We start from the raw sequence: 18216 nt of genomic DNA on the forward strand, positions 1-18216 counted from the left end.
CGCCCTTTTATAGACAATCTCGGCCGGGTTTAGTATCCGCTTTTGAAAGCAATCTTCAGTCGACGCCCAACGTCATCTGCGTCTTGACAGCCATCACGCAAAGTCCCGTCTGGGGTAAAAAGTGGGCGAGGGAACTGCCGATTCGGGCCTATGGATTGGCGATGCTTGTTAGCAGGACTCTGCAGTTTTGGGGTATCTGCGGGCATCTCTGCGGGGGGAGAAAATGGCCTTTTGGAGGCCCCGGATGGGAATCGTACGTAACTGGCGTGATAGCCTTGGTCTCTTTTCTTGTTTTCGGGCAAGCTGAGCGACGATCTTTCGGTGCGACTTTGACGGCGGATTTGTTGGCGGGATTGATATCTGAGTATGAGATGGACCGGTAGGCGAGAGATGAATAGCTGAGGCAAATGGATTAAAAGAAAGCAGAAAAATTCAATACGACAAGGAAAATGTGAAAAGGCGTTTGTCACTCTCTGTTGCTGGGGTGATTGTTGAAGCGAAGAATGCTGGAGATGCCCCACGCAGCGAATAATGCTTTGGGGCAACGGCTATCGATTAATAAGAATCCGCACATGGCTCTACTATACACGAGTAGACATTAAATATTAATTGGTAGAATTGTTTCAATATTATTGGAATGAAACCAAATTTCTGTTTACCAAACAATATCGAGAGATGCACAGATATATCATCCATTTTCTTTCCCATCTACCCAGTGATCCATCTTCCTCTACTTCATCTTCAGCGTCTACCACTCCTGCTTCTTCCACCTACTTCCACCACCTCCACCACTTCTAGCAACTGTCCCACATCTACTGTTTTATATTCTCCACGATGGCTGAGCAAAAAGGAAATAATGCCGGTGCAGACGATGCCACAGCCAGCAGAGAGGAAGCAGGCGAAGAAGCAGGGTTGGATACGCTTGGATATCGACTCAAGGGATGGCGATGCACACGAGCAGAATGACAATGGTATCCCTGGTGACCTTACTTTCTCGATTTCCAACATGAAATGTGTTTTCTAATGTATTCTTTATTCTTACACAGAGATTGACTCGTGGGCTGCAAAATCCAAGAGCGAAGCAACAAAGAGCCATGCCATCCTCCGACTCCAACAAAGATACCGACTGTTTGACCCCAGCGTTTTGGACGAATCACCGCTTTGCGGAAGCTGTGCGAGCCTGTCTTTGGTGCTCTGCCCTCCATCTTCAACTGGATCATTCCGAGTCATGTGCTGGTCAGCTTCAGCGTGGTTTTCGGCTCGTGCTTTTTCTCCCGATTGATCTTTCGACATTTGCAGGTCTTCTAATTGGCTATCTTTCCGACTTTGTTCTTGGACGTTTTGCTCTGCCGTTAGTCGTATGACGAGCTTCCTCTGTCGGACGAAGACTGCAAGCAGGGCAAAGACATCAAGGATTGTCGAGGAAATTCCTAACTCGATCGTGCAGCAGGTTTTGTCCCCCTCAATCAACATTTCGAAAGTACCTCGCAGCATTAAACGGTTTCAGCATCCCAAGAATAGCCAATAGCGTTGGACAATTCACGGATTAGCAAAGAGAATTCCGAGAATGTATATATCTGGGACGAGGTTCGTTTTCGGGGAACGCGATGTATGTCAAGCCGATACTGGCCAAGATATATGGATGCCAAAACGTGATTTGGCTTCGAGCAGGTTCGATGCTTTTGCTGATGCATTTTCAGGTGTCATCTCATTTCGGAGTGGCTGGTAAGGATTTCATCGAGTACCTAGAACAACGTGCTATCGCTTCAAGGAGTCTGCAGGCCTGTACCAGACACGGATTCCAGCTCAGCCGGTTTGTACTGCTTTTCCGATTTCGGCAGACGTCGAAGCGGGCTAAAGAACATGGCAGGCTGTACGCTCTGGAGGCACTGTGGGACGTGGCTCTGGAGACGTGGGAGTTGGAATTGTGAGGTTGGCTTGTTCATTTCGCTGCTTTGCCGCTGCGTAATCCCCAGGACCAGGACGACGTCTTCGTTTGCTCGCAGACGGGACACCGTGTCGGTTGACGTGACATTTGCCTTGGCGGCAGCGCATGTCGATTTGATGCTTCCATCGTTCCAGGTATAGACGCCAATTCACCAGTCTATACCTGTCTTTTTCTTTTAGCTTCTATAAACCAACGCGACAAAGGCTGTCATTGCTGTATGAGCAATGATGAGCCGGACGTGAAACGCCACAGCGTCGATGTTCTGGAAACCATCAAATCTGACGGGAGGTAGGGACGTTTGGCGAATGAGCAGACTAGTGACAAGACAAGCTGCAGCAACTGCTGAAGAAGCTACAACTAAAGCGTAAGTAGCCCTTGCGAGAACTTTAGTGCCAGGGATAGAAATTGGTGTTGCAGCCGCAGTTGCCAAAGTCGTTTTCGTTCTCGTCGTCGAATGGGAAGTCGTAGAAGATGTCCCAGATTATCTCATGCAGGCGCTGTACCCGTTCTCCCTGTTGTTGGTATAACATCTCCCGAAGATTATCTACCCAGGCGATGATGAAGTTTATGTGGAGGTTCGCGAAATCGAAATCCGTGGAATTGGAATCCATGGGAAATATGAGATGTGAGATGTGTGGTGGATGGTGATGGAGGATAGTTCTGAATACTGTAGGCGTAGTGGATATTGCAGAAGTGATTGAGGCAGTCGTAATAGTATACAGAACAGAAGTAAGAAGAGAAAAGAAAGGAGAAACATGGCAGCTGCGATATATAAAACCCATGTATGGACCAGACATGGTGGATACGAAAGAAGAAGGCGATAAAGTTTTACGCCCATAATTATTAACTTCACGACAGGCGCCCAAACTATATGCCCGAGTTGTAAGGTTTAGTCCTCGGCTTTACTTTGAACTTGTATCTGAGTACAATAACAAGTACCTCACACAAGTCTCAACATGTGCGCAGTCCACCAAAGACGTAGAGTCAAACGATGGGGCCAAAATGTAGGTGCTCAATCTATAAATTGCCTCGAATTACCTGGCTGTGCCTGGAGACCATCTTCTACCATTCACGCTTCAAAGATTTACGCAAAGGCCCCTTTCCCATCAAGGCTCCCACGATTAGAAGGCTGTATCTCACTACGACTTATCGAGATGGATTTACAGCTACTGACCCTCCCAACTCTCCGAGGTGATCTTCGACAGGAAACATTACGCCTAGTCGATCAAATCTTTGAAGAGTTACGGACTGCAATCATCGCCCCTAGGAGTATTGATGGATACGGAACAGACCCGGTGATCCAAGATGCTCTCCACAACAGAGAAAAGGAGCTGGCCGCGACCGAAAAGCTCCTAGGCATCATCGTCCAAGAATGGCATGCCATGGACCTCAACATCTCTCGGCACGACTTTGAGTTTGAACTCGACCAACTCGAAACCCAAGTTGAGCGTCTGATGGGGGACATTCTCGTCATTCGAGATTGCCGGTTTGAACTTGGTGGCAGGCTGCTGGACGATATGATTCGGGCCACAGACGGCGGGCGTATCAGCAGCACTTGGTCACACGTCGACTCGCTGATCAAACGCTACAAGACCGCTGCAGGGGCAAAGGTTCCCATCTATGAGCCCAAGGACACAATTGCCCAATGGAACTTTTGCCAGAGGGTGTTCAAGGTATATGATGTCGAAGATGGCATTGCCCACTGGTGTGTTATCTCAGGCCAATGGCAGTTGAAAACCACAGTCAGAGGAGCTCAGATTGTTAGATACAACGTGGGTGAGCTGTGTGCCCAGTATCTCTTTGCTCCTCTAGATGATCCAGAAGGTCATCTGTTGGGAGTCAAAAACAGTCTGCCAATGCATATACGCTATGCAGAGGCCCTGGACGATGGACGCCTCGTCATTATACCTGATGAAGTCCAAGACAAGGACAAATACCAAGACCAAGAGAGGGATCAAGGATACATTGGCCGCTGGAAGGTGTACAACCTCTATGAGGCCGATGCCCAGCAATCGCATCCGTCGATGCCATTAGGTTCCGGGCTGCACGGACGTTCACTACAGTTTCGAACTGACTTCCGGCCTGACGCTCGGTATCTATTTTTTGTCTTTTGCATGAGCGTTCTTCGGCGTCAACGCCATGAAGCTCCTGGCTGGTGGCGAGCGTATTTGGCCGGCGGCCCTGGGAAGGCTTGGGCCGCTTCCGCTTCTGGGTCCTACCTCCGACCGTCCTCGCTTCGAAAGCTTGCGCAGAGAGTAGGCCGTTTGAACGAAGAAGAGGCGGCTCAGTTTGCCATCGAATCGGGTAACGGCTGGGTGGCTGAGCGTTCTGATGGGGACACACGGGTTGAGGAGAGGGACAGCTTCTATGCGGATCTTTGCTGCGTGGCGGCTATGCAGCCGTCCCCAAACCGGCTTACGGAATTCACGAGGCTTGGGCCATATAACCAGGGTTACGAGAATGTTCTCGGCGATGAAGGAAACGAAGATGACGATGATGACGATGATGATGGCGATGAAGAATATGATGGCGATGAAGAATATGATGGCGTTGACAATTAGAATGAAGGAGAGGACGAGTAGGACTGGTGAAGAGGAAGAATAAGACAGTCCATTACTATTGGGAGAAATACTTGAGCGTTTTATATATACCTATTCTAATTCTCACTCTCTTACCTTTGAAGACATCCACCCTCACCAATATGATGTAAAACAATAAAATGCCAAGTCAGCTTCATTATCCTCATTGTCATAACTCCTAAGCTGATTATGAACAAAGATGACGCTGCACTTCGTTTATTCGTCTCTCTATATCCATAATTATATTTAGATACAACCAGCTCCACCGATGCGTCGTGGATAGTACTATGTCTTAGGAAAGGTGCGACGCGATTCCCAATATAGGCCAAGATGCGCTCTAGACCCTCCGGCTGGGAATCCTTTATATTTTTACTTTTGTTGAGATTAATGTGGACTTTTTAGATACATTATTCTTTTACTAGATGGCCACTGTGTTTGTAAAAGAAAGTTTGATATAAAACCTGAAAGGCTCACTTACGCATTCGACGAGTTTGAGAACCTTGATTACTTGACCAAATGAGGCTGAAGTTTCACGAAGCTTCCAAGCTTTTCTTGTTAAACATTTCCGAGGTGACTCATCTGCTCGCCATCGTATCCTCACACGCCTCCTGTAAATAACTGGCCGTGAGTCCCTCTACAATGCCTCATCGTAGGTTCCATGTCGACGCTAGAGTCTGCGTGTGGAATTCTTTTTGAGTTTGAGCAGATCAATGGCTGTGAGTCCAACTTTTATTTCGCCGGAGCAAGTAATGATCGTGAACCGGCACAAGTGCATACGGTATAGGTCTACGCCCATGGTTATAAAGTTGGGCCTTTGTACCTATTTCCGCTGTTACTATCAAGGTTCTAGATAGGGGCACGCAACAAAAGTTAAACGTAAAGCCGACTAACAGTGTAGAGCGGAACGACAAAAGCCAAACAATGTAGAGCCAGCTATAAAGTCATTTCACTCGAAGAGCTATATAATACCTAGGATACAACCTCTTTATCATCCATCACTCGCTACTCCTTTTATTCTTCTAAGACCATTAGGAACAAACGTATCTTCCCATTACCAGCTTTTGTTCCCGCTACAAATTGTCAAAATGAGTTACTCAAAGGTGTTGACGCTTCCAAACCTCCGAGACAAGCTTCGACCGGATGTGTTGCGGCGAGTTGATGGAATCCTGGCGGACCTGCGCGTTGAAATGCGCCCTTTGGCGAAGAAACACCAAATCGGAGCACAATCCACCGTCAAAATGGACCTCCACAACAAGAAAAGGGAGCTGGCTGCGGTGGAAAAGCTCATCGTTATTCTCCATGAAGAATATGACGCCGGACACCTTGATACCGCGGATGAGGAACTTTGCTTGGATCGTTGCAATTTGGATCGCCGATTCAAAGCCCTCACCGCTGATACCGTTGTGCCTGGAGCCTCTGGTCAAGAGATTGGGGACAGAGTACACAACGACAAAATGTCGAAAAGAAGCAATGGGTCTATCGACAAGTCCCCATACGTTGATGAAGCATACATGGACTCGTTGATCGCCCCATACAAGACACCCAAAGGGGCGAAGAGTCCAATTTTGGCAGCAAAAGATGATGCTAATGCTGATGAGGACCAAGGATTTGAAGCTGTGGATGGCGAGACCATGGATGCTTTTCTCGCGGATAGCTCTGATGACCCGGGTGCGCCACCCACATCGCCGTTGACTGTGGAGTCTGACGATAGTATGGATGACATTGAGATCGATGGCAAAATCGTGATTGTAGAGGAGGATGGCGAAGGATGGGAGGATATAGGTGATGAATATAAATGGGGAGATGCATGGGTTGATGTGGATGAAGACGTAGACGAATATGCAGACGACGACGAAGATAGACGAATACGCGGGCAAAGACGAAGATAGAGACAGGGACATTTTCTAGGCTGCCCACGCTCCTAGGCTTGGATTCCAAAATAGATATATTGAGAAAAAAATATACTGATCAAAAACCGGATTCAAGTTTATACACATCAATTACTGCGACGTTTTCCATTCCTATCATCATGGTTGTAACTGTAATGGCTGGCAATGGCATCGTATCCGTGATAGCGGCAATAAGCCGACGAGGTGATATCCAACATCCATGCGCTGAGCCCCCTAGCCCTCCCGAATATTCACCAAAGTCAGATTTCTACCCAGACACTGGGCCAGTTGCCAGCCTCACATACGCCAGCTGCCAGTCGACAGAAGGCTCCAGAGTCTCAGGAAACAACAGGCAGCCATATTAGACGTAGGAGCCGTATTAAATGTCGAATTTCCAATGTGTAGTGACGATAATAGACCTACTAGGTGTGTTAAATCCAGTGGATGCAGGAGATTACATGTAGGTAAATGTATCAGACCACGTACCTTGACGCAGTAGACCTAGTAGAAATAGTAGATCTAGTTATTGCAGAAGATCTAGTCCTTCTAGAAGATCTAGCAGCTCTTGTAGACCTAGTAGAGTCTGTGAATCTACATCATCCAGTATAAGTTGTAGATCTTGTAAAGGGAGACGTTGAGTAGGTATACTACATCTAGTAGCTCCGTAAATAAAGCAGCCATAGAGATATCAGTCGACATGTTGGAATAGATGCAAAGGTAGCGGTGATATTGACAGGTAGCAGGTAAATGTTTGTGAGATGGATGAAATCCTTTGGAGACGGGCAGATAGGTATGTCCCTATATATATACATATATACCTTTGGTACATGTTATAATCTTTTTGCCGTGGCTTAAAATCAACTTTGACGTTGAAGTCAAATCCCACTTAATCTTAGGCAAGCCTGGAACTTAAAAGCGCAGTCTTTGCCACCTTTCTGCTTCCTTATCTTTAGAACCAACTAGCTACCCGTCCATCCATAATCGCAGATTCACAGGCTTTCTTCCCCCTTCAAGCTAAAATGTCGAGAAATAACGAGCACTCGAATGGCTTTGAGCTTGCGGAAGCACCGCAACGAGTTCGAGACGCATTCGAGCGCCTACACGATGCAGAGCGCAACTCTTCGCAACTCCGCAACTTGACTACCAATGCGCTTTCCCCTCCAACAATGCAGCAGACGGCACGAGAAGATCGAGATGCCGTAGAATCCATCATCGAAGCCACGCTCCAAGCCAAGGAGAAGGAGCTAGCCGCAGCCGAAGACATTGTCGCAATTCTCAACGAGGAACGGCACGTCGGAAGCCTCAACGTCACGCAGAACGGGTTACAGTCTGAGGTTGACCGGTTGGAACGCCTAATCACAGCCCTGAAAGGAGATTCTCTCGTTATCCGGACCTCTCGCCACGAACTCAGCGGCAAGATGCTGGATAATATGATGTGGCCGCAAGACGGTGAGAGTACAGACTGGGGATATCTAAATCTGTTAATCAGCCACTGTAAGACACCTGAAGGGGCTAGACTTGCTCTGTTTAGTCCAAGAGATCCAAGCGCCCATGAAAGGTTTCGAAACAAGGTTCTGAAGGCATATGATGCAGTCGATGAGGATATGCAGTGGTGTGTAATCTCTGGCAAATACTTACCGGCGTCCACTGTGAGGGCAGCCCACATCGTTGGTTACAATGTGGGCGAACCTTCTGCGCGGCACCTGTTTGGGCCACCTGGTAACAAGAATGGCCACCTCATGTCAGATCATAATGGCATACCGATGTATGAAATGTACGAAAAGGCGTTTAACGACGCACGCTTAGTCATTCTACCTGATAGTGACCCAAAGAAAGGCTGTTGGAAAGTTTATTGCCTCGACGACCCCGATACCCATAAACCGTCGAAAGCGGTTCCATTCGGTCGTGAACTCCATGGGCGCTCGTTGCAGTTCAGGAACAACTTTCGCCCCTCTTCCCGATACTTGTACTTTGCGTTTTGTATGAGTATATTACGGAGACAACGTCACGAGGTCCCCGGTTGGTGGCGGGATCGCCTCGTCGATGGCCTGGGAAAGGTTTGGGCAACACCGGGCACTTACTTGCGCACTTTGACTCTTCGCAGCATTGCCCATCAAGTCGGCCATCTCACCAAAGAGGAAGCGGCCGTATTTACAGCCGACGCTGCTGAAGACGAAGGCGAGGATGATTGTCTCCATTCAAAGTTGATAGGGTGCGCTTATGCCTTGCAGAACTCGACAATGTCTTGGAACGGTACACTGGCTCAGACCGACGGAACCGAGAGCAGTGAGGAAGAAGATGATGAGGATAATGAAGAATAATGGATTGAGGAAGAATAGATGCCTAATAAAAAGGTCATAAGAAGTGAAACCATGACTAAACCGGGGTATAATGGAAGCAGTAGATCTAGTAGATCTAGTAGATCCAGTAGATCTAATAAATCTAGTAGATTTAATAAATCTAGTAAATCCAGTAAATCCGGTAGATCTTGTAGAAATGCCTCTTGGAGACCAATGCTGTGAAATCTTTCGCTGAGGAATTGCTATGGCTGTCGTATTGGTTACTTGCGCCAAGGTCAGCCTACTGCTCTTGATGCAGACTTTCAACTGTGGCCTTGGATCTTGTCGTTGATCCCACTTGTCACATTCCTCTGCTAACAATCTTGCCATATCGCGGTCCCAGACAATAGTGAGTCAAACCTCCATCACAATGCAATTCATGTCAAGTCTCATTAAGCTTTCCAAGCTTACATAACGCAACCCGCTGGCTCCTTTGCGTCATCTTCATTGTCTTCTTCCCTGCCGTTGTACCAACTATCGAGCTCCATGACACAATTGGAGTTGTGTACGTTTCCCAAGCAAATGTGTCAACAATCCGTCCTTTGCTCTCCAATCCAATCTGTTGTCGACGCTGCACCATCTCTTTCAGTATTTGCCCCTATAATCTCACCTCTACCAAATCACAGCCAGCTCAAGCTACCTACCCGGCTCGCGTGGGGCAGCGCTTCACTAAAAACAGACAAGCCCAATCCATCACGCCGAAGGATTTCAGCCAGGGGTGATGCTCTTTAAATCCGGTGAACCGCGATTCTCGACTCCAATTGGCAACTTCAGCCAAATCACAACATGGCTTCTTACCTCCTCAGCCTCTTGGGCTTCGGGCCCAGGAGATCTGCGCCGCCAATTGTGCCGACAGATGAGGTCGCGCCGGTGCATCTCTTTGACGATACGGCCACGCTGCAGGGCTCCACGATGATGTGGACCTTCAGGTTTGACGAGGTTCTCGACGCCGACAAGCTGGGCAACTCGCTTTCCGAGCTCTTCCAGATGCAAGGGTGGCGGAAGCTGGGCGGACGACTCCGGCGCAGAGTAAATAACGACGCGCTATGCTGTGAATTGACGACAAGCACCAGCTAACTGAGGCCAACCAGCCTGATGGATCGACCGAGATTCACATCCCCTGCCCCTTTTCAGAGGACCGACCGCCGCTCTACTTCACAAAGGCCAAATTCGACGTGCGCATGTCGGAACACCCCGAAGCATCCAAATTGCCGAGTGCTCCAGACGGCTTGAAGCCAACGACGTTCCCCAGTCCGCGCAACCACAAGTCATTGGGCCTGGGGCCCGGATCGCCAACATGTTTTGACGACTACCTCTACTCCGATCATCCGCAGTTTGCCCTCCACGTGGTCAACTTTACAGATGGAACCTTGGTTTCCATCAACTTCAATCACCTAACCAGCGATCTCGCCGGGCTCATGGCCATCATCAACGCTTGGCAGCTTGTACTAGCCGGAAGGCCGGAAGCGGTGCCCCCGTTCAAGGGCCTCTATGAAGACTCCATGGCTAATCTTTACAAGGCGCATACAACAGAAAAATATGTGCTGGCCGACAAGCAGCTTTCGGGCTGGAACCTCGCAGCGTTCGGATTGCGGCTCGTATTCGATTCCTGGTGGAATTCCCCCGTTGATTCCAGGCTGCTTTGCGTCCCCAAGAAGACAATGGACGCCGTTGTTCAGGCGGCCAGAGACCAGTTGCCACAGACCATGGACTCCAGTAACGATGGAGCCTCGCCTCGATTCATTAGTGAGAATGACATTGTCGTAGCATTGGCCACAAAGGCAGCCGCCCAAAACTCTTCCCCAAGCCGACCCATTACCGTCCTGCAGGCTGTCGACCCTCGCAGCCGCGTCAAGTCGGTTTTCGACCAAGACGCCGCATATGTCTGCAACGCCCCTGCTGCGGCCTTTAGTTTCTGCAGCAGCCAAGAGGCAGTGGACAAGAGCATTAGCGAACTGGCGCTTGACGGACGAAAGGCCCTTCAGTCGCAGGTTACAGAAGGGCAAATGAAGGCTGTGGCCGCGTTGGTAGCAAAAGCCATGGCGGACACTGGAAATCCCCCCGTCTTCGGGGATCGCAATTCGCTTCTGCTGGTATCATCCAACTGGTCCAAAGCCGCGTTTCTGGAAAAGGTGGACTTTGGTCCAGCAATCGTCAAGAGCCCGGAGAGTAATCGCCCTCGGGGAAAACCGGGGCATCCTGTTTATTACCATTGTCAGAGCATGGAGAGTGGCCTCGTCACTACGAGGGTCGTTGTAATTATGGGCAGAGACCTAGAGGGAAACTTTTGGCTGCTTGGTGATCAACCAAGTCATTTCTGGCCAGCGCTGCTAGCACAGCTAGAGAAGTATGCATAGGTTTCATGGAGTCCCAGATATCCTTTCCGAGTAACGCCCTCGCTTGAGAGCATCCTAAGTCTGTTTTCAGTTTATGTCAACCGTAGTAATTTTACCTAATTCACAAATCACATAGTACTTGCTTGTTGCTCAATGCGGGTCTTTGCTGCCATGTTTCGTGATTTAACTGCTGTCTTTCTGATCTATTAAATGTCCATTAAATGTCTAAAAATATGAGAGAATGGGCATGGCAATTGCAGCTGCTACCAAGTAGAAGCTTGCAAAAGCCACTGCGGCACCGTTCTTGGAGGATCCAGTCTTGGTGGGGCTAGCAGCAGTGGTGCTTCCTTGTGCAGGGCTTCCAGTATTGGCTGCTGCGTCGCCAGAAGCTGTGGACTGTGAGCTATCAGAGCCAGAGCTGGATCCAGAGCCAGAGCCGGATCCAGAGCCAGAGCCGGATCCAGAGCCAGAGCCAGAGCCAGAGCTAGAATCCTTCACGCCTGCTGCAGTAATAGTATAAACAGTTCCATCACCGCCGTTTGTATAGGTAAACACAGATCCACTGGCAGGAGCTGTTACGGTTCCTGCAGCGTTGCTCAGGGTAGCCGTTCCACTCTTGGGAAGATTGGTTGGCTTGTAGTAGGTGCTCACTCCGTCGAGAGAGTAGCCGAGGTCGGAAATGCAGTCGTACGTGTCCAAGTAGCTGCCGCAAGAATCAAAGGGGGTGTTGAGCTGTGACTCGAGTTGAGAAACATTTGAGAGTCCAATTAGCGTGGGGTCGGTGTCAGGGCAGATGTTATAGAAGCTGCGTGATGATTCATGGTTAGCATAGAGGCAGATGGACAAGGTGGAGTTTGAGATGCTCACGATGACAGAGCTCCGCTGATCTCGCAGCAATCGCATCCCTGGATCTGCTGAAGATTGTTGCCTGCATCAGGCCCGTTTGCGTTATTTGAACATGTTGCAGTTTCCTGGATGGCGTCCTGAACGGCGAGGAAGACCTTGCCCAGGTTGCAAGAGCACGCATCGTCAGCCTTATCGGGGGCCGGGAAGTATGGCACCGGCAGCTTGGCAATGGGGCATTTGAGGAAGTAGTCGATGATGTAGTCTTGATATTCGCACTCCCAGACTCGGTTCCAGCAGAATGCCGAATAGCAGTTGTAGTTGTCGACATAGTTCTGGCAGCCACAGCCCAAGATTTCCTGCTGGCTATTGTCCTTGTTTGCTTGGGCAATGCATGAGCTCAGGTTGTCATTTGCCTTTTTTTTGACAGCTCTCGAAGCCAGAAGAATCAGCACATCCGGTGCTGGTCAGGGTGGGCGCTGTGGCGGCAAGAACCGCAGTGGAAAAGAGAGGAAGCAATGCTAGGCGCAACATGGTGTATTAGTTCTTACTGGTCTCGACACTCGTGCGTGTAGATGAATCAGGAAGAGAAAGGAAGAAACAGGAAACGAAGCTTAAAAGGTAGAATCCAAACACCACGGCCAGCCACCTACAACAGAGGAGACACGCCCTTCCTGTCATTTCGGCTGCCCATGGCACGGCCTTTGGAGTCAGCCTTGGACTGCTTCGACCGTTGCCCAACTGGGCCAGCTGAAAAAAAGAGCTCCATCGCCGGTGGATACGTACATTGACTGATTCCCAAATCCAAAAGTCCCCCATGCCGCAAGAGAGCTGCGCAGGGGACTTTTCAAGAGCCGCATCGATGCCGAGCGATCCGTATTCCGCACTGAGGGTCCTGATCCTTCTCCAGGTGGTCTGCGGCACAGCCAAACGGGCATGGATGGATTCACCGAGGCCAAAGACCCCAGATTAGCGAGTTGGTGAGGGCCACGAGATTGGCCAGAATGGCGGCGCCGCCATCTTTGGCTTCCCGTGGCGTATCTGCGTTCCTAGGCCATGCCGTTTTGGCGGGTGCTAAAGCGCCGGCTTGCTTTTGCTCGGCTGAGGCGCGCGGAATTCGTTTGCCTTGTTGCTATACTTGATATGGATTCGTACAAGGATCGCCTATTTTCAGAGTGAGCAGTTAGCCTTGCCTCGTGGGAATCTAAACAATAGGACGAATGCTGCATAGGAGTGCGTACATGATCATTGGTCAGCGCCAGCAGTTACATAAAGGAAGGAGGAATGAATGTTTTTGTTGGGTCCGTGGATGATTCAACGTTTGTGCCTCTCGCGTATTCTTATCGCTTAGTCATCGACATCGAACCACCATATTTTGGCATCTACAGTATGCTATAAACCAATGTCCATACGCACGTTTTCATTCTGCCTCGCCTGTGACGCTGCATCGCATTCCTTTACAAAAGCCCTGCGGGATTCGGAACGTCGGATCTTTGGGTCGCAATATTTGACAGATGACCGCTATCTAGGCTGTAGAATTTAGGTTGCGGTGTAGTTAGCGCATCGATATTTTGCCTTTTCGGGCAGCATTACCCGTTGGTGAGATGCACAAAAAACGTGAGATTTGCCAGCAGGGTGGCCGTCTCTATACGAGGTACCGAGGCTCCATGTAATTAGATTTTGAAGCAGCGTGCATTTATTTCGAGCAGCGAAGAATGTTATACAAGTTCATCATGAGCAATTGAAACTTGGATTTTAACTTTGAATTAACCTTGGACGATAAGCTTTTTAGACGTTGCTGAGATCTTGCGTGTGGATCTGATAATCAGCAATCTTATGCGCCATGCCTTACTCATCAATCGGATTATAATCTCCATTGAAAGTTTATTTTTACATCAGAGGTCCGGTATGACTAATGAAATGAGAATGAAATGAAATTAGTCGTCTGAGGGATAGAGCGAATGAAAATTAATGGCAGAGAATTATTTCTGTATGAGAATACTCTCATGGTAGCGATGACATTCGACTGGGTGTATAAAGAAAAGATGCCTACCTATTACCCAAAAATCACCGTGGATGAAAATGATTACAGCTTAAATACTGAAATAAATCCCGATAATCACCCCTCCATCTTTCTAAGCTTGCTCAATTTGCGTTCTCGCAACCATCTCAAGCAGAACATGGAGCTTTATTTTCCAATTACTCTAGGGTACGCGGATGAAGCGCTTTGTGGCCCACCGCGCTTTGGCGACTTGAATCTCTCCATCCAAGAAATTGCAGGCACCATGTAGTGCGATCAAGTCAGCCATAAGCACTCTATTCTAAAGCAAATATACCTCAAGTTTGGGCGAGGTACCTGTCGATCGATTGATATATCAAGTGACATATGCCTGCAGCTCACCTGACATGAGCTTGAAAGTTCGTCTGACTCGAGCAAGCGGTGGCCAAAAAAAGCGAGACCGCAAAATGAATATGCACTCACAAAACAGTAATAAGAGCACTAGTTGTGCACACGCTGATCTTGACCCTTTGTGTACATAGTTACCATGTTGTGTGTTCAAAATCTTCGCGGTCTCGCTTTTTTTGGCCACCGCTTGTCGAGTTTGACCTGACATGAACCCCACTGAACCCCACTCTTTCCCGTGTACATGTAGTGCGGGACTGCCGTTTTGTAGCGGCTCGGTCACTGTAGTTTAGGGCGTCGGAGCGCTGTATTTCAGGACTGAGACCTGAGCTGACTCATCATCCGCCTTTTTACCCAATGAAAGCGCCGCACCTCATGAACTTTTGAGTTCGTCAGTTGAGCTCAAAGCTTTGGTTGAGCGAGGACATGCACATGTAGCACTGGATAAAAAGCAAACGAGTCCATTATTCTTACAGCCATCTATTTCTACCTGTAGTGATGAGCGTCTATCATTGCTATTGAGCTGTATGCGACTTGATCTACTCTCATCAGCTGCTAACAATTAAGGCCTAGCTCAACGTATTGCCTTGGAAACCGATATTATCGTCGGGATGATACTTTAAGAAATAAATTCGACGTTGTCATCTCCATCATAAGAAAGAGGCCAAATGATTAAAATCGAGCAAGAGATGCCTGCCGCGACAATGCTCGTTGCGCGCATCATCACCCCCACAGCCTCCATTCACTTTGCCCCAGACAAAGGATAAGCCAAAATTCGGACAATGGAACTTTGAGAGCTCTGCCATCATAGGTACTCTGCATTTCAAACCCACTAATTTTTCCTGCATGATATCAAAGTGAGTCTCAGCATCTTTTCATGCTGTCTTCTCTAACGCTTATGAAAAGCCTCTGTCTGGTCGCCTTCTTCACCCAGTAGGTACTAGGTAATAAAGCACCATGACACTCACAATTGATGCACTCACACTCATCATCTCAAGACAGGTGTGGAAAATCAGCAGTCCAAGTCGCAATGTACGCACCCCGTGGCAAATAATACAGCGACCGAATGCACTCCGTAATCAGGAATAGGCGAGCGAAAAAGTAGAAGAACGAGGTAAATCCAACGACGGCTTTTATCATCATCCTATCTACTTTCGTTGCGTCCTTTGGATTCTTTCCCAGCCACGGCAAATGACTGCTGCCGTACAAAGTAGGGCACGCAATAGTCATGATGGCGGATATCTTCCACAGCAAGCCCTCGACAGGAGTTGGAAACTGGAGATTCCATGCTAGGAGATGAATTCCGCCAAAAGACACAACGGTAATCATTGCAACAACAAACGATTTTGCGTCAATAACCTTCAAACTCCCATATGTCTCATGAAAGGCAACACTAGGCATGTAGTAATGCTTGTACTGTACGAATGGAAATTGCATATATGGAAACGGAGCGGCTTCGACAATTTGTGTGAATGCATCTTTGGAAACGCTCGCTGAAGCGGCCTTAACATAAAATGGCGTGTTGATATCCTTTGGCTTGTCCCATTCAACAATGTACAAGATGATTGCCGTAGCCGAGAATGCCACAGTGCCGAGCTCCAGTGGCGCGAATGGGTGATGATAGTATACTCGAGCACAGAGCTGGATGACCATCCAGGCGACTTGCATCACGGCCAGGACTTTTACTAAAGCGTCCGACTTATTCTTGTCGTCGATTTCTGCCGTCTTGATATCTGGCAAGTCTGCAATAACTCCGTGGGCGATGGCAATTGCCAGCTGCTTTGAATCCAGTGTCCACAAGCTTCCAGACAGCGAGGCAATATTTTGGACCTTCCAGTATGGCAAATCTTCATGAAGTCTAACTGCCTCCTTCTCAAGTGCCTCTTTCACCTTGATTGCGATTCTTTCGTGCGGTTCATGCCGTTTCCATGGGATTTCACATCCTCCCAACCATCGGCTCTGCCTTCGCTCAAATTCTGTGATGAAATAGGCTTTAGAAGGCTGTCGAAGGGGTTGAGATTCGGTTTCTGTTGGTGATCTGATCACTTCTAGATATGGACCAAGTACTTCTTGGCCAGAATTCTGAGCTTCTTGATTGTATATCATGGTATCTTCCCTTTGTAGAGGCACTTCTGGAGGCACCTCTGGAGGCACCTCTTGGCTAAGCGTTGGAATCTCATGATTTGGTCGACTCTCTGGCGATTTTTCCAATCCGATTTTTTCATTATTGACACCTCGATCCTCAACGTTTGAAAAGTCAATGACGATTCCTCCCATATCGGCAAGAATAGTCTGCGGCAAACCCCACTCAGTCTTCTTCCACGTAAGCGCTTTCAATGTTTCGACGTTCTGTTTCGTCCCAAACATCTTCTTCGTCGTAAAGGTAGTGAGGAATTCCGGAGCAATAAGCATGACGCCCGCCCAGTAAACTTTTCGAGACAAAAGAAACAGCTTTTTGTAAATGGCCTGTCGCAATCCCTTGGTCTTGAGCTCGGGCGGCACGTTGGGACGGAGAATGGACCAGGTGCAGAGCAGGATGACGCTGAAGCAACTCCAAATGATTTGCATAGTTGTGCGTATGTTTGGTGCATTGACGAAGCCAACGGGTACGTCATTAGGAAGAGTGCAGTTTGGCTTAAAACGGTGAAATTTCTCCATCTTGAGGAGCTGGGAACGTGTAACTGTGACGACAGTCTCTTGAGCTTCTGTCTAGACGGCGCTGTAAAAATACAATAAAGTGCATTTCATCGTGATCAATTGAGGGTTTTAATACTCCCCAGCTCGTACTCTACAGTATTTTCTGCAACCAATGATGGGGCCTCTCGGTGAAGAGTTTCCCGCTCGATACACCTGGCCCAATGATGAGATGGCAAGCATTATCGTGAAGTCGCAAAAACACTATCGCGCATATAAATCTCCACATTTACGATAATTCACCACCAGTTAAAATTGATACAATACAGAGAAAGACGTGTTTACGATTTATTTGCCTGACATTTCGCCTTCGGGCTGCAACTCGATCCTAGTCATGGCCCACCCGAGCCTCGTCGGAAGACGCCTAAAACCCATGTAAGCTTGAATAATAAACCCAGGTCTCGTGATTGAGGCACGGATAAAATAGGCACTATCGAACTGTGAATGCAGCACGCATTAAGGGTGCTCTTGAGCGCACACGACGTTACCAGAAGTACTCGCAGGAAGAATATAGGGCATGTGCATGATGTTCCTTCATCATCAACTTTGACACTGCCAGATTGTGAATCAATCCAGACGACCCAGTGACACTATAAGCTAAGCGAAGAAGTTGAGAGCCAAAATCAAGAAGTCATTTGCCGCGACTACATCTGGCGATACTGACGGCTGTTTCAGATTGGATATTTAGTATCCCAAGTTCCATAGTCCTCATTTTATGTATTGGCTGTTTGAAGCCACTCACCAGCGACGCTGAGATAAAAGGGACATCTTTTACTCACAATATGTATTCTTCATCCGATTCGAAGCGAATCAGGAGTAACTCTCTTGAAGGGTAACTAGCGCATGAGCCGCCACAAAAGAATTGTACGTAGATGCTTTAGGATAGGTAGGCATCTGGAAGGATTTATGGTGACACATCAGAGCATAGACGATATACACTTTGCTCGGCGTTTACAATAAACTCCGTGTTGAAGTAAACATTTAAAAACTATCGTTTTACGTATTAAACGTTGCGAAATAGTACTCATATAACAGCTCGGGGCTAGGACAATCTATGGCGGAGATAGTAGCACCCCATATTCTAAAAGCCGGAAGGAGTCGCTTGGTTGAGCAGACTAAATACATACTTAAATAGCACTACAACTGACGATAAAGATTGGAAGATTTGTTTGTAATTCTCTATA

At 48.2% G+C, this 18216-nt stretch overlaps 8 protein-coding genes across 9 annotated transcripts; 5 read left to right on the top strand and 3 right to left on the bottom strand.

The window, feature by feature from the left end:
• Positions 1 to 856: 856 nt before the first annotated feature.
• On the top strand, positions 857 to 1282 carry TrAtP1_002386 (uncharacterized protein; the record flags this gene model as incomplete). Its single annotated transcript, XM_066111453.1, has 2 exons — positions 857 to 980; positions 1047 to 1282. 2 exons carry the CDS (start codon positions 857 to 859, stop codon positions 1280 to 1282), a joined length of 360 nt encoding a protein of 119 aa, XP_065967528.1.
• A 1052-nt stretch (positions 1283 to 2334) lies between these two features.
• On the bottom strand, positions 2335 to 2559 carry TrAtP1_002387 (uncharacterized protein; the record flags this gene model as incomplete). Its single annotated transcript, XM_014085430.2, has 1 exon — positions 2335 to 2559. One exon carries the CDS (start codon positions 2557 to 2559, stop codon positions 2335 to 2337), a length of 225 nt encoding a protein of 74 aa, XP_013940905.2.
• A 543-nt stretch (positions 2560 to 3102) lies between these two features.
• On the top strand, positions 3103 to 4509 carry TrAtP1_002388 (uncharacterized protein; the record flags this gene model as incomplete). The annotated part of the gene is made up of 1 exon (XM_014085429.2): positions 3103 to 4509. One exon carries the CDS (start codon positions 3103 to 3105, stop codon positions 4507 to 4509), a length of 1407 nt encoding a protein of 468 aa, XP_013940904.2.
• A 678-nt stretch (positions 4510 to 5187) lies between these two features.
• Positions 5188 to 6416, top strand: TrAtP1_002389 (uncharacterized protein; the record flags this gene model as incomplete). Its single annotated transcript, XM_066111454.1, has 2 exons — positions 5188 to 5243; positions 5442 to 6416. The coding sequence occupies exons 1-2, from the start codon at positions 5238 to 5240 to the stop codon at positions 6414 to 6416; spliced, it is 981 nt and encodes a 326-aa protein (XP_065967529.1). The 5' UTR covers positions 5188 to 5237.
• Positions 6417 to 7435: 1019 nt separating this feature from the next.
• TrAtP1_002390 (uncharacterized protein) lies at positions 7436 to 9529 on the top strand (the record flags this gene model as incomplete). Its single annotated transcript, XM_066111455.1, has 1 exon — positions 7436 to 9529. The coding sequence occupies one exon, from the start codon at positions 7436 to 7438 to the stop codon at positions 8735 to 8737; it is 1302 nt and encodes a 433-aa protein (XP_065967530.1). The 3' UTR covers positions 8738 to 9529.
• On the top strand, positions 9530 to 11565 carry TrAtP1_002391 (uncharacterized protein). 2 transcript variants are annotated; one of them, XM_014085426.2, is made up of 2 exons: positions 9530 to 9784; positions 9847 to 11565. In XM_014085426.2, the coding sequence occupies exons 1-2, from the start codon at positions 9542 to 9544 to the stop codon at positions 11110 to 11112; spliced, it is 1509 nt and encodes a 502-aa protein (XP_013940901.2). In that variant the 5' UTR covers positions 9530 to 9541; the 3' UTR covers positions 11113 to 11565. The 2 variants fall into 2 exon arrangements, with proteins under 2 accessions (XP_013940901.2, XP_013940900.2); XM_014085425.2 differs by having other exon boundaries at positions 9530 to 11565.
• TrAtP1_002392 (uncharacterized protein) lies at positions 11317 to 11994 on the bottom strand (the record flags this gene model as incomplete). The annotated part of the gene is made up of 1 exon (XM_066111456.1): positions 11317 to 11994. One exon carries the CDS (start codon positions 11992 to 11994, stop codon positions 11317 to 11319), a length of 678 nt encoding a protein of 225 aa, XP_065967531.1.
• A 3337-nt stretch (positions 11995 to 15331) lies between these two features.
• On the bottom strand, positions 15332 to 16996 carry TrAtP1_002393 (uncharacterized protein; the record flags this gene model as incomplete). The annotated part of the gene is made up of 1 exon (XM_014085423.2): positions 15332 to 16996. The coding sequence occupies one exon, from the start codon at positions 16994 to 16996 to the stop codon at positions 15332 to 15334; it is 1665 nt and encodes a 554-aa protein (XP_013940898.2).
• Between the last annotated feature and the right edge of the window lie 1220 nt (positions 16997 to 18216).

The sequence above is a fragment of the Trichoderma atroviride genome, chromosome 1 (genome assembly GCF_020647795.1).
Source record: "Trichoderma atroviride chromosome 1, complete sequence".
In the NCBI taxonomy this organism is placed as follows: domain Eukaryota; kingdom Fungi; phylum Ascomycota; class Sordariomycetes; order Hypocreales; family Hypocreaceae; genus Trichoderma; species Trichoderma atroviride.

Coding starts and splice junctions, on each gene's coding strand:
- TrAtP1_002391 (XM_014085426.2), top strand. CDS start 9,542: ATGGCTTCTTACCTCCTCAGCCTCTTGGGCTTCGGGCCCAGGAGATCT. Junction 9,785..9,846: donor GCGGACGACTCCGGCGCAGA/GTAAATAACGAC, acceptor GAGGCCAACCAG/CCTGATGGATCGACCGAGAT.